Source organism: Melanaphis sacchari, unplaced genomic scaffold, assembly GCF_002803265.2.
Source record: "Melanaphis sacchari strain LSU unplaced genomic scaffold, SCAv2.0 Contig73_pilon_pilon, whole genome shotgun sequence".
In the NCBI taxonomy this organism is placed as follows: Eukaryota; Metazoa; Arthropoda; class Insecta; order Hemiptera; family Aphididae; genus Melanaphis; species Melanaphis sacchari.
Genome location: NW_020271525.1, coordinates 1,629,795 through 1,645,678, shown reverse-complemented (window position 1 = coordinate 1,645,678; position 15,884 = coordinate 1,629,795). Strand labels below are relative to the sequence as shown.

General features: G+C 27.4%; 1 protein-coding gene across 1 annotated transcript; it reads right to left on the bottom strand.

Annotated features, from left to right (window-relative positions):
- Positions 1 to 13,313: 13,313 nt before the first annotated feature.
- Positions 13,314 to 15,239, bottom strand: LOC112600895 (proteasome subunit alpha type-7-like). Its single transcript, XM_025348223.1, has 6 exons — positions 15,222 to 15,239; positions 15,031 to 15,136; positions 14,359 to 14,463; positions 13,939 to 14,069; positions 13,481 to 13,660; positions 13,314 to 13,406 (listed from the first exon to the last, which is right to left on the bottom strand). Exons 1-6 carry the CDS (start codon positions 15,237 to 15,239, stop codon positions 13,314 to 13,316), a joined length of 633 nt encoding a protein of 210 aa, XP_025204008.1.
- Positions 15,240 to 15,884: the final 645 nt, after the last annotated feature.

The window sequence follows — 15,884 nt, the reverse complement described above, 5'->3', positions numbered from 1 at the left end:
CGGTCGTTAAAAGTTTTAAATAAACTTTTCGCAAACAAATTAGGTGCATTTATTGTTTCATACGACGGTTTTAAGATCGTAAACCGTCCAGACATTAAATGGAGATCGATCATTGCACGCGCATACTCGGGAGCGCGCGTATAAAACGTTTACGCTAACGTTACAGCAAACTTTGATGAACAAATATGTTTTGTAAACGACTTTTCCACGTCTAATCGAGTCCGTAGTTTTTCAAGTTTACAAGGAATCCATTCAGCGAAAACTTTGGTCCGTATAAAAAGAGTAAAAAGAAATGGGCGGAAAACGACGACGGGCCATCAAATTATTTATAAAGTTTAACTCGGCAACTTTTTTCATATTTTTTCGCGTAAAAATAAATAAAAGAGAAAAAAAACCAAAGTAAAGTAGAAAGAAAAATATATACGTATTTATACTCTGCAGGGTGTCAGGGGTAGGACAGCCGGGCGAGGTGTCGGGGGTGAAAGCAATCAAAACTTCGCCGTCATTGAGCTTCGTGTACAGAAGCAGGCTACAGTAGTGGTGGTAGTGGAGTGCTACATTATATATATATATATTATATACATTACGACTCACTCGGATATCATTACTCGCTCGGCAACTTTTCCGCGGCTACTAAAAGTCACGCACTGTTTTCGAAGCGACAATCACGGATCTCTGTCGTCCTATAACATTATGCCTTTGTATCTAACAAAGACGTTTATACCTATAATAATTATGTCGTCTATATTATTTAAAAATAATAATCTCTCTCTCTCTCTCTTTCTCTCTCTCTCTCACTCTATCTCTCTATTTTTACACTGCGTATTATAATCTATAAGTAGGGATCGGAGCTACTCTTTCGGTCTCGGGCGTTTGACCATCTGCTAAGCTGGGCTGAGAAGACGCGCGCGCAATCAACACGGGTCGCGCGTCTCTTCTTCTCGTGAACGCGAATCAAATGATTGAAATCGCGAATAACACGCACAAGAAGTACAAACGCGCTCTCAAATAGCGTAATACGAGTGTAAGCATAATAATATACTGCTACGAAAGATCGCGATGTTTAAGTGTCTCTGGCGGAGAGGGTGGCGGCGGATAAAGAGGTTCGACGGGCTCAGCGGGCGGCGGAGAAAAAAGTGGAACGCTGAAAAAGAAAAAGGAAAAAAAAACGAATAGGAAAGAAAACGAGAAAAAGTCGAAGTCCGCGAACGAGCCAAACGCAGTGGAGGCGGCTGGCGGAACGCACGTTTGTGTCGTGGGTAGAGTTGGGGGCTGTTGCTGCTTGTAAAGCTATTTCTTTCGGCGCACGCGGGACAATCGGCGGCGGCGGCGGAAGCGGAGCGACAACAGGTGCGGCGAGCGGTCAGGCGATGGGTGAAGGTGGGGAGGTGTCGGAGGGACAGCATTCGGTCTGGACACAAAACGGGAAATGGAAAAGATTGGATAAAGTGCAGCGCCGCTCGTCGCCGTCGCCGTCGTCGTCGACGAGACGGCGGGCTACGGGCGGGGTGCAGTCGGCGGCGGCGCGCGGGACCAATGCAAGGGATCGTCGGTGGGCCGCGCGCGCGGAAGGGGTGCCGGCGGCGTGCGACAGAGATAGTGCGTGTAAAAGTTTTTCCAGTCGAAGTTTCGCAGTCGGTGTGATTATACCGTTTTGTGTTGAACGGCGGCGGCCGCCTTTTACCCGTACGCCGCTCAGCGCACCCACACGCGCGCGCGTGCGCTCGCGACCGCCACCGTACTTACACGCACGTGGACACGACACCGTACATTATTATTATTATTATTATTATCATCACTACTACTACTACTACTACTACTACTGCTGCTGCTGCTGCTGCTGCTACACTTAAAACCGTATCGTTTTCGGCCGTTTTACCGTCACCCGGGTTGCCGGACAACCGGTAATCATCACGCCGTCGGTCAAAAAATTATTAATCATATCGTTATCGTTTCGACTGTGCTCCGGTAACGTAAATTCATTCGTCGCCGGTCGTCGTCGTTATTGTTATAATTATTTTATTTTTTTTTTTCATTTTTTTTTTCGATTTTCAGCCGGTCGTGCGCTCATCATACCGTCGCCCCGTCATTCAGTCGCGTCGTGTGCACGCCGGTTTTCGGTTCTTCGTTCGGTGATTTTAATCTTTCAATAAGCGCTAAACGTCCGCGGAAAAACACGAGTTATTGATTGGGCACGAGCGGAGTTTTTGTTTTCGCCTCGCTCGCCGTCCGTGGCGCGCGCGCTTCCCGCCACCACCGCCGCCGACGACGACAACGTTGTCGCTGACGACTACTACGACGACGACGACGACGACGACGACGATAACGGGCAACGAGTGTTTTTCCACGAACTCTTTTTTTTTCTCGACTCCGTCGTTCCGCCGCCGCGCCCGTTCGCGCCAACGCCATCCCGCCCGGGTCGGGTTCTTGGCGCGCGCGTTATCGCCACCGCCGCCGAGCAGACCGCTGACCGGTGCGAGCCACAGCTGTGCCACCACTGCCGGCGCACTCGCCACTGCCGACGCGGCCGTCGGACGCGGTTAACGGCCGCGACCACGCGCTCCTACGCGTTTTCCTATTTGTTAACGACGAAATTATCGTGAACGAGGTGAGTGGTTGACCTTTACTCTCGCGACAGGCGACGGTTAATAATTATTTATTATCGAGTCCCACGTGACGTCCGTGGTTATAAGTCTATTGCAGGTGGCCGCCGTCATCGCGGCTACTGATTAATTATTGTTTGTTATTGTTGTTGTTGTTGTTGTTGTTATTATTATTATTGTTTTTGGGTATAATAATATGTTATGGCGAACACGCCGACCGGACGTTTTCGATTTTCGTATGGTTTCGGCGTACGTAGGAAGACGGATTTTCGTGTACGGTTAAAAGGCGAATAAATGACTCCGTATACAAAACATTTGTCGGTCACTTGAATATAAATAATTGACTGCAATAGTAATTATTTATAATTATACTGATCGTTAACTTAAAAATCTAAAAATTCGGTTTTTAGACATCCTTTTTTTTCGTAAGAACACAACTTTCATACAACTGTATACATATAGTTTGCTTTTACTCGACAAACTATTATCAATCAGATCACTCGCGCTACTTTACACTTATTTTATTAGTTCATTGATTTTGCAAACTACCTATGAGTACCTAAATCAATCTCGTGAAAAATCATTTTCAAAATTTTATTCTTCGTTATGTAATAGATCGCCTACCTTAGTTACTAATAAATGTCTTGACTAGGGTGAAGACATAATTATTTCGAAATATAAAAGTATAAGATTATTTTTTATAATTATAGACAAACTAACAATTTTAATCTAGATAATACTATTCATAAAAATAACATATTATTATCATAGTATCAAAATGCACTTCAACACTCATAATTCGGATGTAGTATACCTACATATAACACTGTGTTCTAGGTTTAAGATTGAATACGTAATTCCAATAAATATCTCCAATAGTTAATTTAAATGTGTAGTTTCTTAAATGTTAGTAAATCATTAAAAATATCAAATTTATTTGTGATTTTGATAAATAATACGAATAATATATGTAAAAGATATTTGACTATAATATGTTTAATATACGTAATATCTAATATTAAAACATATTATCCATTAAAACAGTTACTATTTAAAAATTTATAATTTTCACTTATTGTCTCATAGTGTTGTAAAATATAAGTATTTACATTTATCTTAATATATCACAGATTCACATACTGAGCTGAAAAATATATTTAATGTGTAAAAAAAATATAAAATATTTAAAGTTTACTTAAACACATTATGTTAAGAGAGAGTTATATACTTCTATATACAATTACTTATATTGTCACTAAACAGTATATAATATGTTGTGTTTATAATATTAAATTTTAAGTTAAACAAATTAAAATCTACTCCATTCACTAAATTTCACACATCATTTTAATACGTAACATAATATTTAAACATTCCAATATTCTATGCCATAAATAATTCATATCTGTACTAAGAACTCAACAGGTGTTTGTCCATGTGGGGAAATTGTAATTTGTTACTGCATATGTATTGTACGGTTTGTTTTCATTACCTATTATAACAATGCTACCCTAATATTTTTAATTCATGATAAATTGTAGTTTAAAACTTTTGATTTTATAATTTTAAAATTCAAACTTTTGACTATATTCAATAATAGTTTCACATAAAATGGTATGGTACTACAATCGATATATAGTCCAACAATTAACAATTATAATATAAAGTACTTATACCATCATATAATATGTATTTTGTATTTGCGTTGTTGTTAGTTATTAATGAGTAGTTATATGCGTTGACTATTAATCGTTCATTATATTAACATTGTTATTAAACAACTTTTAAGTATAAATTGTACTGCAGAAATAACAATATTAATATATATTATTATCCATATTAATCAATAATTAATGTTAGGTGGTAGTTTATTTAAGTTATGTTAAGGTTATCCGAAAATATCAGATGGGACGTATTTGTAGCTATATTACTATAATATTATAAATAAACCTTAGTGTTTTGAAAAAGAATCGTAAAATACTTTATTATGTTAATTATTATTTGTAATATAAAACAAAACTTGAAATATCGTATAGTAATATTTTGAGAAATAAATCATTCTAAGTTATAAATAATTATTTTTTTCGCCAGAGGTTAAGCATTTAGCTCATGTATAATTGTTTAGTGCTATAGAAACTTCCATCACTCTACCTGACAATCAAATTTGTTAATTTAAGGGTCAATAGCCTAAACTTTCTTATGATTAATTCAATATAGGTGTCTATAAAAAAAAAAAAAATATATATAAATAAAAAATAAAATAAAATGTAACGATTTCAATGACCCACGGATTTTAATCAATTCGTATTGTCAATGCAATTCTTTTTTAATTAATAGTTATTAATATTGTGTTTAGTGTGTACAGATAGTAATTTTTTGTATCTTAATAAAATTAAAAATTGCAAGTGATGTAATAATGATTATATCAACTTTAAAGATATAAACAATCTCATATTGATTTGAATTAAGTTAAAAGAAAAATAATTTAAAATTGATGGTTATTTATTATTTTAGACGATTAAATAAATATCATATGTTTTATTGAAATACCTAGTAAATTATTCAACAAAATTATTAAACTACTATAGGTACTTTATAATATACTACTACTATATAATAGCGTTACAAACGTTCGTGTAACGAACATAAAAGCCAAAACGTTTCAAGAACTGTACATTATTTTATAGTACAATACAGTATAGTAATGGTACCAACTAACAGATTAGTAAAAAAACAATTCTAACTATATTATGTAAAATTAGATAGTCATTATACATTCATACCTTTACCTACTATATATCAGAATTGCTGTTAGTACTCAGAATATTAATTAAATTAAGTCGTCAGCATTTCAATCAAAATTTGTTGAATAATAGAAAGTTGTTTCATATCTTTATTCATATGAACTTAATGAATTAAATATTTTAATTAAAGTCAAATTTTGATATAAAAACGTCAAATAAATAAGGTATACTTATAATATATAAAATACAATACTGTAGTCACTTAATATAATTTAGGTTATATAAAATGTAAAATAACTATGGATTACTAGTTATTCAAAATACATGCCTTCTTATTATGTTTCAGTTTTAAATTATGGGCGCTTAATTTTAATTTTTGTATTTGTCATCTCCTTTTGAACTAGCAAAATGTTTTGATTTTCCACGTTGGACAGTTTTTGGTAAACAATTTGATTTAGTCGGTACTTTGGAAGACAAAAGTAAATTCCTATTAGGTTATTTTCAAAATAATTAGTAAAAATACAAATAAATTTGGAAAAAAAAGAATTTACACTTAAAATACAGTATTTTTACATAATAAATTTTATTTTATTTCTTATTATAATTCAAAAATAACTAACTGTAGAAACATTAATTTTTCACCAAATATTACTATTTCTTTTTCAGGAATTATAAATTTTGTATAAATTAATAATTTTTAAAACATTTTATTAGACATTTATAATTTTACAATTTTTTTAGTTTTTCATTGATTTATAATAAATAATAATTAATTGATTAAGCTTAAAAGATTTTCAAGTAGCTTACATGAAAATCTTAAAAACGACGTATAACACTCATCCAAGATTCAAATCTTTACAGTTATGACTTATGATAATGGTCATTTAAATAACAATGGCATAAATAAAATTGTTTAATTTGATTAAAGTAATTTTTAAGCTAGATATTAATAGAGAATTTCATATAAATAGTGATATAAAGGTTTAATTAATTTTTTTTTTAAATTTAATAACTATATAGTCTTAAAACTGTTTTATCCTTGGTTGTATTTATGTCGTATTAGAAATAATACAAAAAAATAATATTAAATGCATTGTTGCCTAATTTGTTTACTAAAAATGAATAAATAATTAAGTTTTTCCATTTAAAGTTAATAGATTTTTTTTTATACAACTATAAGTCATGATTTAAAATAATTTGTTGTTAAGAATAAATAATATTCATGTGCATTTATTACAATTTATTAAGAACAAATAAAAATACATTTACTTAGGTACTTTGTAAATTTAAGTTTAGTCTGTACAAAACATACAATTATAAAAGGTTTCCAACATTCGATATGCATTACTGCGATATCGTAATTAAGGGGATTTCTTTTAAATCGGCAACTTTTACTGAATGAATATGTAATATGTTTTTTTACTTATTCGTGTACATATGTGTATTTAAAATATATATTTTGTATACTTCCTTTATACGTGTTTCAGTGTTTGTTAATTCCGTAAAAATACATTAAAGTTTTTTTTATTTTTAAATCTGACTGTGTAATGTTTATAGTAAATATAATATATTTCTATTTCTATAGTATGATGTATTTTCATTATTAAATCAAACAAGACAAATATATTTTGTTATCGTAGCTATCACATATAAATATTAAACCAAATATCTAAAATACAATGAAGAGTTTTATAATACTCATTAGTTATTAATCATTACTCATTAAGTATTAAATGATGAATTCAGGTAACAATGTCAGTCCGTTTATTGTCTTTTTATTAGTTTAATACTGTTTGACTTATTTTTTTACAAGTAGGTTATTTAGTCCGTCATTTGTATGCAAATAATTTTGAAATTGTAATTACTCATTCAATTAATTTCAAGCTATGATTTTCATAGGTATGTGAATATTGAATAGTCCCATAGGTATAAGTAAATTAAATATATTTATAATATAGTAACTGTTTATATCTTAAAAATATTCCTTGTATTTGTAATTAATGTTATCAAAAGAATTTTAAATTTAAAAAAATAATTTTATCTTAGAAAAAAAAAACATTAAAAATATTTTATAATTAGTATTTAAAATATGAAATGTTCTCGTCTTCTGAACAGAAGACTTAAGATCCGACTGTTTTGAATCTTATATAAGATAAATTCATTTTCAAAGTACCTACTTAAGGTCTGAATCATTTTATATTTATTATTTTATAAAGGTACAAAGTGAAATTCAATCATTTAATTATATTGCAGTAATTATACTGATTATTGATTAAAATATAGTATATTTGTTAGAAAAAAAATTCTCAACTATTTCTAGGTCAGAATATTACTTTCAGGTTTGGAAATTACTAAAGCATACATAATTAAACATACCAAAATAAATGTAGAATTTTATATTTTTTATAACATGTTTTAATTAATTTTAAAATTATCATTTTAATTTTAAACAGAATCTTTATGTATTATTATTACATTCTTTAAAAACTGTAATAATTAGTTATATTATTACTATTATGTAACTGTATTAAAAATTTAACAAGAAATAATTTTAACATTTAATTTAAGAGCTATTTATCAAATATGCTGTTACCAATAAATATAAATTATAATATTCAGTTACAGCTTAATGTTATATATTTGAAACTGTATTATTCTTTGTTGTCTTTATTTTTGGATATATACAGAATCATCAGACATCAATATATTTATAAACTATAAGTTATAACAAAATAGATGTATACGATCAAAAAATAATTGGTTATTAAATATAATATTATCATTTCAAAAACGTATTTATTTCGTCATTGATATACGAAAAGATTATCTTAATATAAAAGATATGTTTTATAAATGCAATTTTTTGAATTTTTCTCAAGGCAGTCATAATTAATAATAAGTTGTTTGTAAGCTGCATTAAGATAATAATTGAATTTATTTCAAACGTTATTAAGAGTTACGTCACGCATGAATTTTAAATGTCCAATCCTTGGTTTAGTTTATTGCTATCATTTAATATATTATGTAGATTATGATCCACTAAAAATAAAACAAGTAATAGTAAGTTAATAAATGAAAAAGTATAAAAATGTTTGATACTAGAAAAAAAGTTCAAAATGGTAATAAATAATGATACTTAAACTCTAATATATGTTTAGGTATATATAAATTATTAATTAATTCATAACCTTCATGTTATTTGAGCAGTTAAAAACTATATATTTTAGTAATAACTGTAAGTATATTGTAAAACGAATCTTAGGATACATGGAAATATTACACTATATACGTATTGTATATATATTGTGCTTTTATTTGTCTTTATTTATATCTTTATTTTTGGTATATTTTCATTACAATTTGTACACACAATAAAGATAGATATTTATCGGATAAATGCTTTGAACAAAACTACAGTGTTTAATAGCAGATTTTTGTGTGTAGATGGTCGATTTGTTCGTTCAAACAATATTTGTAGTTAAATGAATAAACAACAGTCGAAGTAAATCTTGAAATGAGACTGCTGTTAAATAAAACGAAATAATTACGCGACGTGGTCAGTCGTTCGGTCGGCACTCAGTCTATTAAGAGTTTGTCGAGTGCGCCGTCGTTGAAAATCCTCTATTATGGGAAAAGTTTTACGAAACGCAGAAATGGTAGCGGACGGACCGGCATAGCCATAGTAACCCGGAGTCCATGGGTCGACGGGGTTGGCGTACTTACCCCGCGAAGGCCGGACACGGGTAAACGAAGAGCAAAATACTGTTTAAAACTTGGCCCCTACGCTTGTATAACAATGTAATAATATAATGCAGTTATGTTTGTTGCCACTGACAATCTTCTAGCAGACGCCGCCGCCGACACCGCTGCCGTCGAATGGTTAAGGAAAAGTTTTTTTGGCGCGAAGTTTGTTCGGGACTTGTTTTTCGAAACTTTTTTTTTTATTTCCATTTCTCTTTACCAAAACTTTTACCGGTAGTTAATATCTACGATAGCGGTAGACGGGGGGGAAAAAGTGAACTTTGAAATTACTTTTGATGACGCAGATTATTGGATCGACCATTTAATCCACCGAATAAATATTTCCGTTATACTTCGCATACATCGCCGTTCTTTCGTTGTTTGTTCGATTTGCCTTTCCACTATGTATATTTGTTTCCTTGTTCGACATGTATATAATAATAATAATATTATTAAAAAAACAACATATTACTGCGTTGAAAAACACGATGGAAAAATGTAAATTGAATTACAAAAGTTATTTTAGCGATCTGGCTTTTACTTAACAACATGAGTTACGAGAAAAAAAAAATATCGTAGAAATAAATTAATACAAGTACTTCATTTTAACTGTATTGATTTTATTATTATCATAAAACCTAAAATATACTGGCTTTTAAGATTTTATCTTGTATTCAAAATTTTAAAAATACTTACAATTTAATTTAAACTATTTTTTAACATAACTTTATTGTATTTATTGGGTACTTTTTTAAACATAATGTATAGGTGAATATGTGATAATGGTAATTAGTATAATTCTTTGTCTTAAAATTTAAATATTGATCAAGAATTCATTTTTATTATATATCATAGATTCTAATGTTGAGAAATTTGTCTTGTAGTGATTTTTTTTTTTTATGTGGATATTTGTTTGATATTTTTAAATAAAAAGAGTAATTTAAAAGTTTCAATTAGTTATTCGATTGATAATTGTGCGTTGTTGATACTTTTAGAAAGTAATTGTTTTCGATATTTCCTTAATAGTTTTTTCAAGCGCAATGTTGTAGATATTAAATTGTTCGAATCAAGATTTAATGTGGTTATAATACATATCCACTCTAAATCATTTTTAAAATTTGAAAAACTATTATTGCTTTTAAAATTATTGATTAATTTCAAAACATACTACGATATCCTAAGCTGGTGTGATTGAAGTGATATAATGTCGAATATCCGATCAAATATAGTAAAAATATAAATATTAATTAATGATAAATTTTAAGTGTTAAACTATAGCACTTTTTTAAAACTATGATCAGTATATTTTGTCAAATACTTATTCTAGGAAATTTAAACTTGATACCAACCTAACTTTCATTTAAATTACACAGAATAATACAATTTTTTCTTCACAGTTACAAATCCGCAATATTAAAATTTATCTAAAATCTTTAGTATATTTATTACACTGAAATAAAATTATTCAATTAATAACATAATTATACATATATTAAAATATTTATTTCTATCGTATAATTATTATTTATTCATATAAAATAAAGTACATTATACCTTAATACCTATAAAATAAAGAAGGCCCTATAGGTAATGAAATTAAAAATATGTATATTTAATATGTTTGAGTTTCTCTAAATAAAAACATCTAATCAATAATTTTTAGCATATATTATAAGATTAATATAGGTAGGTAGTTAAATTTTAATTATTTTTAAAATAAAATCATATGCAACTATTAAGAATAAAATTATTTTTCATTGTATATTTTGTCTTCGTACATTGTATTAAGATAAATAAAATCTACTTACCTATTATATTGATTTTTATGCTTTAAATCATTAAATCATTATCATTACTTACTTATAAAATATATATATTTCTTAAAAATTAATATTTCAAATCATGGAATTTTATATTGTTCGTAAAAGTTGTATGTAATAATAAATTGATATTAAGTAAAAAAAAAAAATTATGTGGCCACACATTTCGATAAGTAAAAATACAAGAACGTTTCACTATTTAAAACGATGTATTTTTCCTTCAAGTGTATTTTACATATTGAATACGTACTTACACAAGGTTGTTCGCGCGTGCGACAAAAATATGTTTAGATCATATTTGAGCTGCTTTAAAAAAATAAAAAAATAAACTGCTACTCCTCCCACACGAATATTCATTCCGAAACTTTCGTGTGCTACTTCCGTATCGCCCAGACGTACTACCACGTGGAACAATATCATAATATATGCGTAAAAACTTTACCACGACACGACGACAATGGAATTACCCGAAAACCTTTCAGTCGACTTGTACATAAAAACCGACTAACGGAACAGCTTAGAGTTGATGGGATGGTAGAGAGGGTAGACCGTTCGATATGAAAATAAAATGGAAATAACTTTCTGGGTACACCGAGGAAATGGAAGTTGAGCACAAAAAAAAAAAAAAAAATGAATAAGAATCAAACATGTATTCACGAAAGAACATTATTTTACCATTGCTATTTACTTTATGCTCAAAAATATGTTTTTCCCTTCCGGATGAATGATTAGGATAAACTATTTGAAACATTTGAAAGAAACGTTGTTTTTTTAACATTTAGGTAAATATTTTTCCAAATCTCAAAAGTTACTTAGAATTTTAAATTTTATAAATTTACGTGTAGTATCATTCTTTATAATTCAAAACTTTAATCTCGAATAAATTTTTGTTCCCAAATTATATTTAAAATTTAATATACAACTATTTAAATCAAATAATAATTAAAATAATGTTTTTAATCTATTAAGGCATGCTTAAGTACAGTACCTAGTGGCTTATTTCTCCAAATATTAAAAAAAATACTTATTTTAGTCAAGGATTGCATTGATTTAAGTACAAATAGTATGATATATTTATTTTTCACTGAGAAAAGTAATAATGTAAAATAAATTAATGAAATTAACCAATAAATGGATATAAATTTATAATAATTGAACATTCAAGATTCAGCTTACAAAATAATTTTCAACATTTAATCTAAAAATAACTAAGACAATATGTATTCTTTATCACCGTGTATCACAAAGGTAATTGGATTTTTTCTTGAAGTAGTTAGGTATCTCGTAAACGTAAACTCCATTGAACTATAAAAATAATAATAATAATAAAATCTCAGACTCTTGTAAGACGAAACTGTGTAAAGATGCTATCATTCGGTATTAATGCTATTTTACAGTATTTAAATTCAATTAATTAATAATTAAAATTTTAATACCAACGTCCAGTATATTTATAACGTTGGTATTTCATGTTCAAGGTTTATTAATTCATGTAATTATTTACCGTAGTTTTCAATAAGTGAGATAATTTGCTTTGTTTAATAGAATGCATCCTAAGCTTTTTCTTATTTACATAGAAATTATCATTGTATCTAACACATTTCAACCATGAAAAAAAATATATAAAATATATATTAAGAAAATATAATTTGAATATTTTATACGAAAATTATTAATTATTTTAATTTAAATTGGTAAATTAGAGTATTGCATTTATTATCGCCTATTTAACAAATTACACAGTTTATCATAATATCTATATACAAAAAATATTAATATTAATCGTACCAACGTATTAAAATACAAATGTATATTTTAATTAGATTAAAAACGAAATTATAATAATTCAAGTATACTTATTAAAAATGAATGATTTTTTTTTTAAATTTCTTGAAGAGCAATACACATTTTTTCTGTTCTGTTGACTTAGTATATCTTAGTATAAATAATACTCTTATATTAACTATCTATTTATTTTAAAATTCATGATTGTATTTTTTTTATTATTCAGTAGTTGATGGAAATTTAATATAGATGTATCATTTTATATTATTTCTATTAAAGTTAACTAATCATCTCAATTTAAAAAATTTTCTTAGCTTAAAAAATCTTCACCTAAATAGATAAATTTTTATTTTGAAAACTTATAGTTGTAAGAATAATGCCAGGTCATACTTTCCTTAACTTTTAAAAAGGTTAACAAAAGAATAAGAATAATAATTAAAACGAAATAATTTATTTTAGGATTATTTTAGTACAAAGTTATACAAGAAAAATATTAAATCAAATTTCTTTTAAATATAATTTTTAGCCAATTAAAAATAAACCATAATACAATTATAAATTTTACAAAAAAAATATCTTTTTGAAAAAAAAAAAAAATGTAAAATATTTTCAGTATAATTTTAAATATTATTAATTTTTACTGCATCATTAACAACTATTCTCGATAATTCAATTTTTGATAAAAATTGACTGATTATGTTATTATCAACAACCTAAAATATTAATAAATCCAATTAAATATTTCAACGATTAAGTCTATTGGAATTTTTAAGAAAAGTGTACTTGCTTCAAATGGTCTATTAAATGCTGTGACTGAAACACCAATAATTTTAGTATCTGGTACACTGATTACGCACAGCGTCTTCAATGCAAACTCTATGGTTCCTAAAATACTTTTGTTAGCAGTTGAATAATTTTCAACCAAAAAATTTGTAACAAGATCACTTTTTCTTCCTACAGCACTAGCCTAAATACATAATATATCTTTTATACCACTAATATCACTAATAATTATTATCTTTAAAACAGTTCTCAACTACAATTTTGTTGATTTTTATTATTATTACATATTATTTGAATTAAGCACACATTCTGTATAACATAAAAATGTGCAATAGCCAGTAAGCGAATGAAGCAAATGTATTGTTGGCTTTAATTTACACGAGTAAGAAGTCGCTCGTCAGTGAAATTTTAAATGCCCGGGATATTTATTTTCTTTTAATTAATAAATAATAAGATACTTACAAGAACATGTGATATGGTACCATACGTGTCAGTTACAAATAAATTTGGCCCATTGTTATCACAAGATGCAACCATAAAAGATTCAGTATATGGCAAAGTTGGTAGATTATTGAGAACTCTGATTTCAGGATCTATTGAATAAATAATTTTTTTTTTCAATTTGGATACATTTTTTGCTATTATATGAATTATTTTGAATCAAGTTAATAAGTACTTATAACAAATTATTTTTAATAATTTACTAAATAAGTATGGTTAGTTAACTTTATTATACTTTGTAGTTTCTAAAATTGCTGTAAGTCAACTTTAAATTATGTTTTAAGTACTATTATACATAAAATATAAATTATTATATTTATTTTTATGTATAATAGAATTATTGTTGATCTTTAAATTAATAATTATCTAATGCTTGATTACCAATTAAAAATTCTACGATACGATTAGCTGGTGAATTTAGTCCGTGTATACTATTAGTATATATTTTAGCTTTATCAACAACCATCAATGACTCGGATGAATATCCTAGAAATAATTTAATTTATTTAACTAATAATTAATAAAATTAGTTTTTATCTACAAAATAAAAAAAAACTGTAAATAATTTTTTAAAATGCATTGGAATTTTCCTTTAATTATTATTTGAATTACATTTAAAAAGAATATTTATTTAATTTAGAAATTTACAGTATTAAATAGACAGATCTATTAAATTTCATAGTATGTATTTTATTTGAACTAATAAGTAGGAAATAAATGTGTCATAAAAAATTATTATTTATTATTTATTCAGTTAAAAATATTTTTCATTTTGTGTGATTAATTTTACATCATATTTTATACAATATAAAATTTCATTATTCTAAATAAATGTGCATTATTTGTATAAGTTACATAATATTTATACAACATATTATTCATATGATTAATTTTAATGTACTAAAGTATAATTTAATTTCTTTAAATGGTTATTATTATTATTATTATTTTTTTTTTTTTTTTTTGAGCGGTCGATTGCGTTTAAATTTCTGAGATCTATTTTTATCTAATAAGTATACTTTAAAATTTTTAATTTAGTTTTATTTAGTTTACCTGACCAGGCGACAGTGATTTTACCATCCAGCGAACAAATATTGTTTTGATTTTCATAATATTTTTCAGCTGCAATAACAACACAATGATTTCCAGTTATACCTACCTAAAATATATACCAATCATATTTATAAAATTCGATAAATAATTATGTATGCTATCGAAACAAACAAGTTTTAAATTTAATTCACCAAGAGGTTTCCAGTCATGATGTTTTTTTGAAATTTTATTATTTTATACTTAACGATAATTACATACGTAAAGCTTAGAATGTATAAAAAACAGTATGTAAAAGTTTTTATGACAAATTCAATTTTACCATAGATAAACGAAAAATTGAACACAGTGTTTCCAAAGTTTCAGTTAATAACTATTTGTGATTTTTAAGTAATTTTCATTAATTATTGGAATTATTAGTATTGGTAACGATTTTTTATTTTAAATATATATAGTGTCATTGTTATGTGAATTCAAATAATCTACTTAAGATTTATCTAAAAGTTCAAATGAAAGACGTTTTATTATAAAAGCATATGATGAACGGTAATATCGTCTGTTCTTATAAATTTTATGTATGGCCTGTAATTCAGTAAACGAGTTTAAATTTAATCCTTTGGAGCAAATATTTGCACTCAGCGAAAGCTACAAAACTTTACTTTGAGTCGTTTGTTTTGTTGCGGCTATGGTGTTCAAAATTAAATCCAAATCTTTGAAAGTGATATAATAAAGGTGAAATACGAAGAAATCGAGCTTTATACAATATATACTATAGTGAAATTATATTTCAGCAGAATGTAATTAATTTCGTGTGTTAATCTAAAATAATTATTTTCCATGAAATACATTTTTTTTTA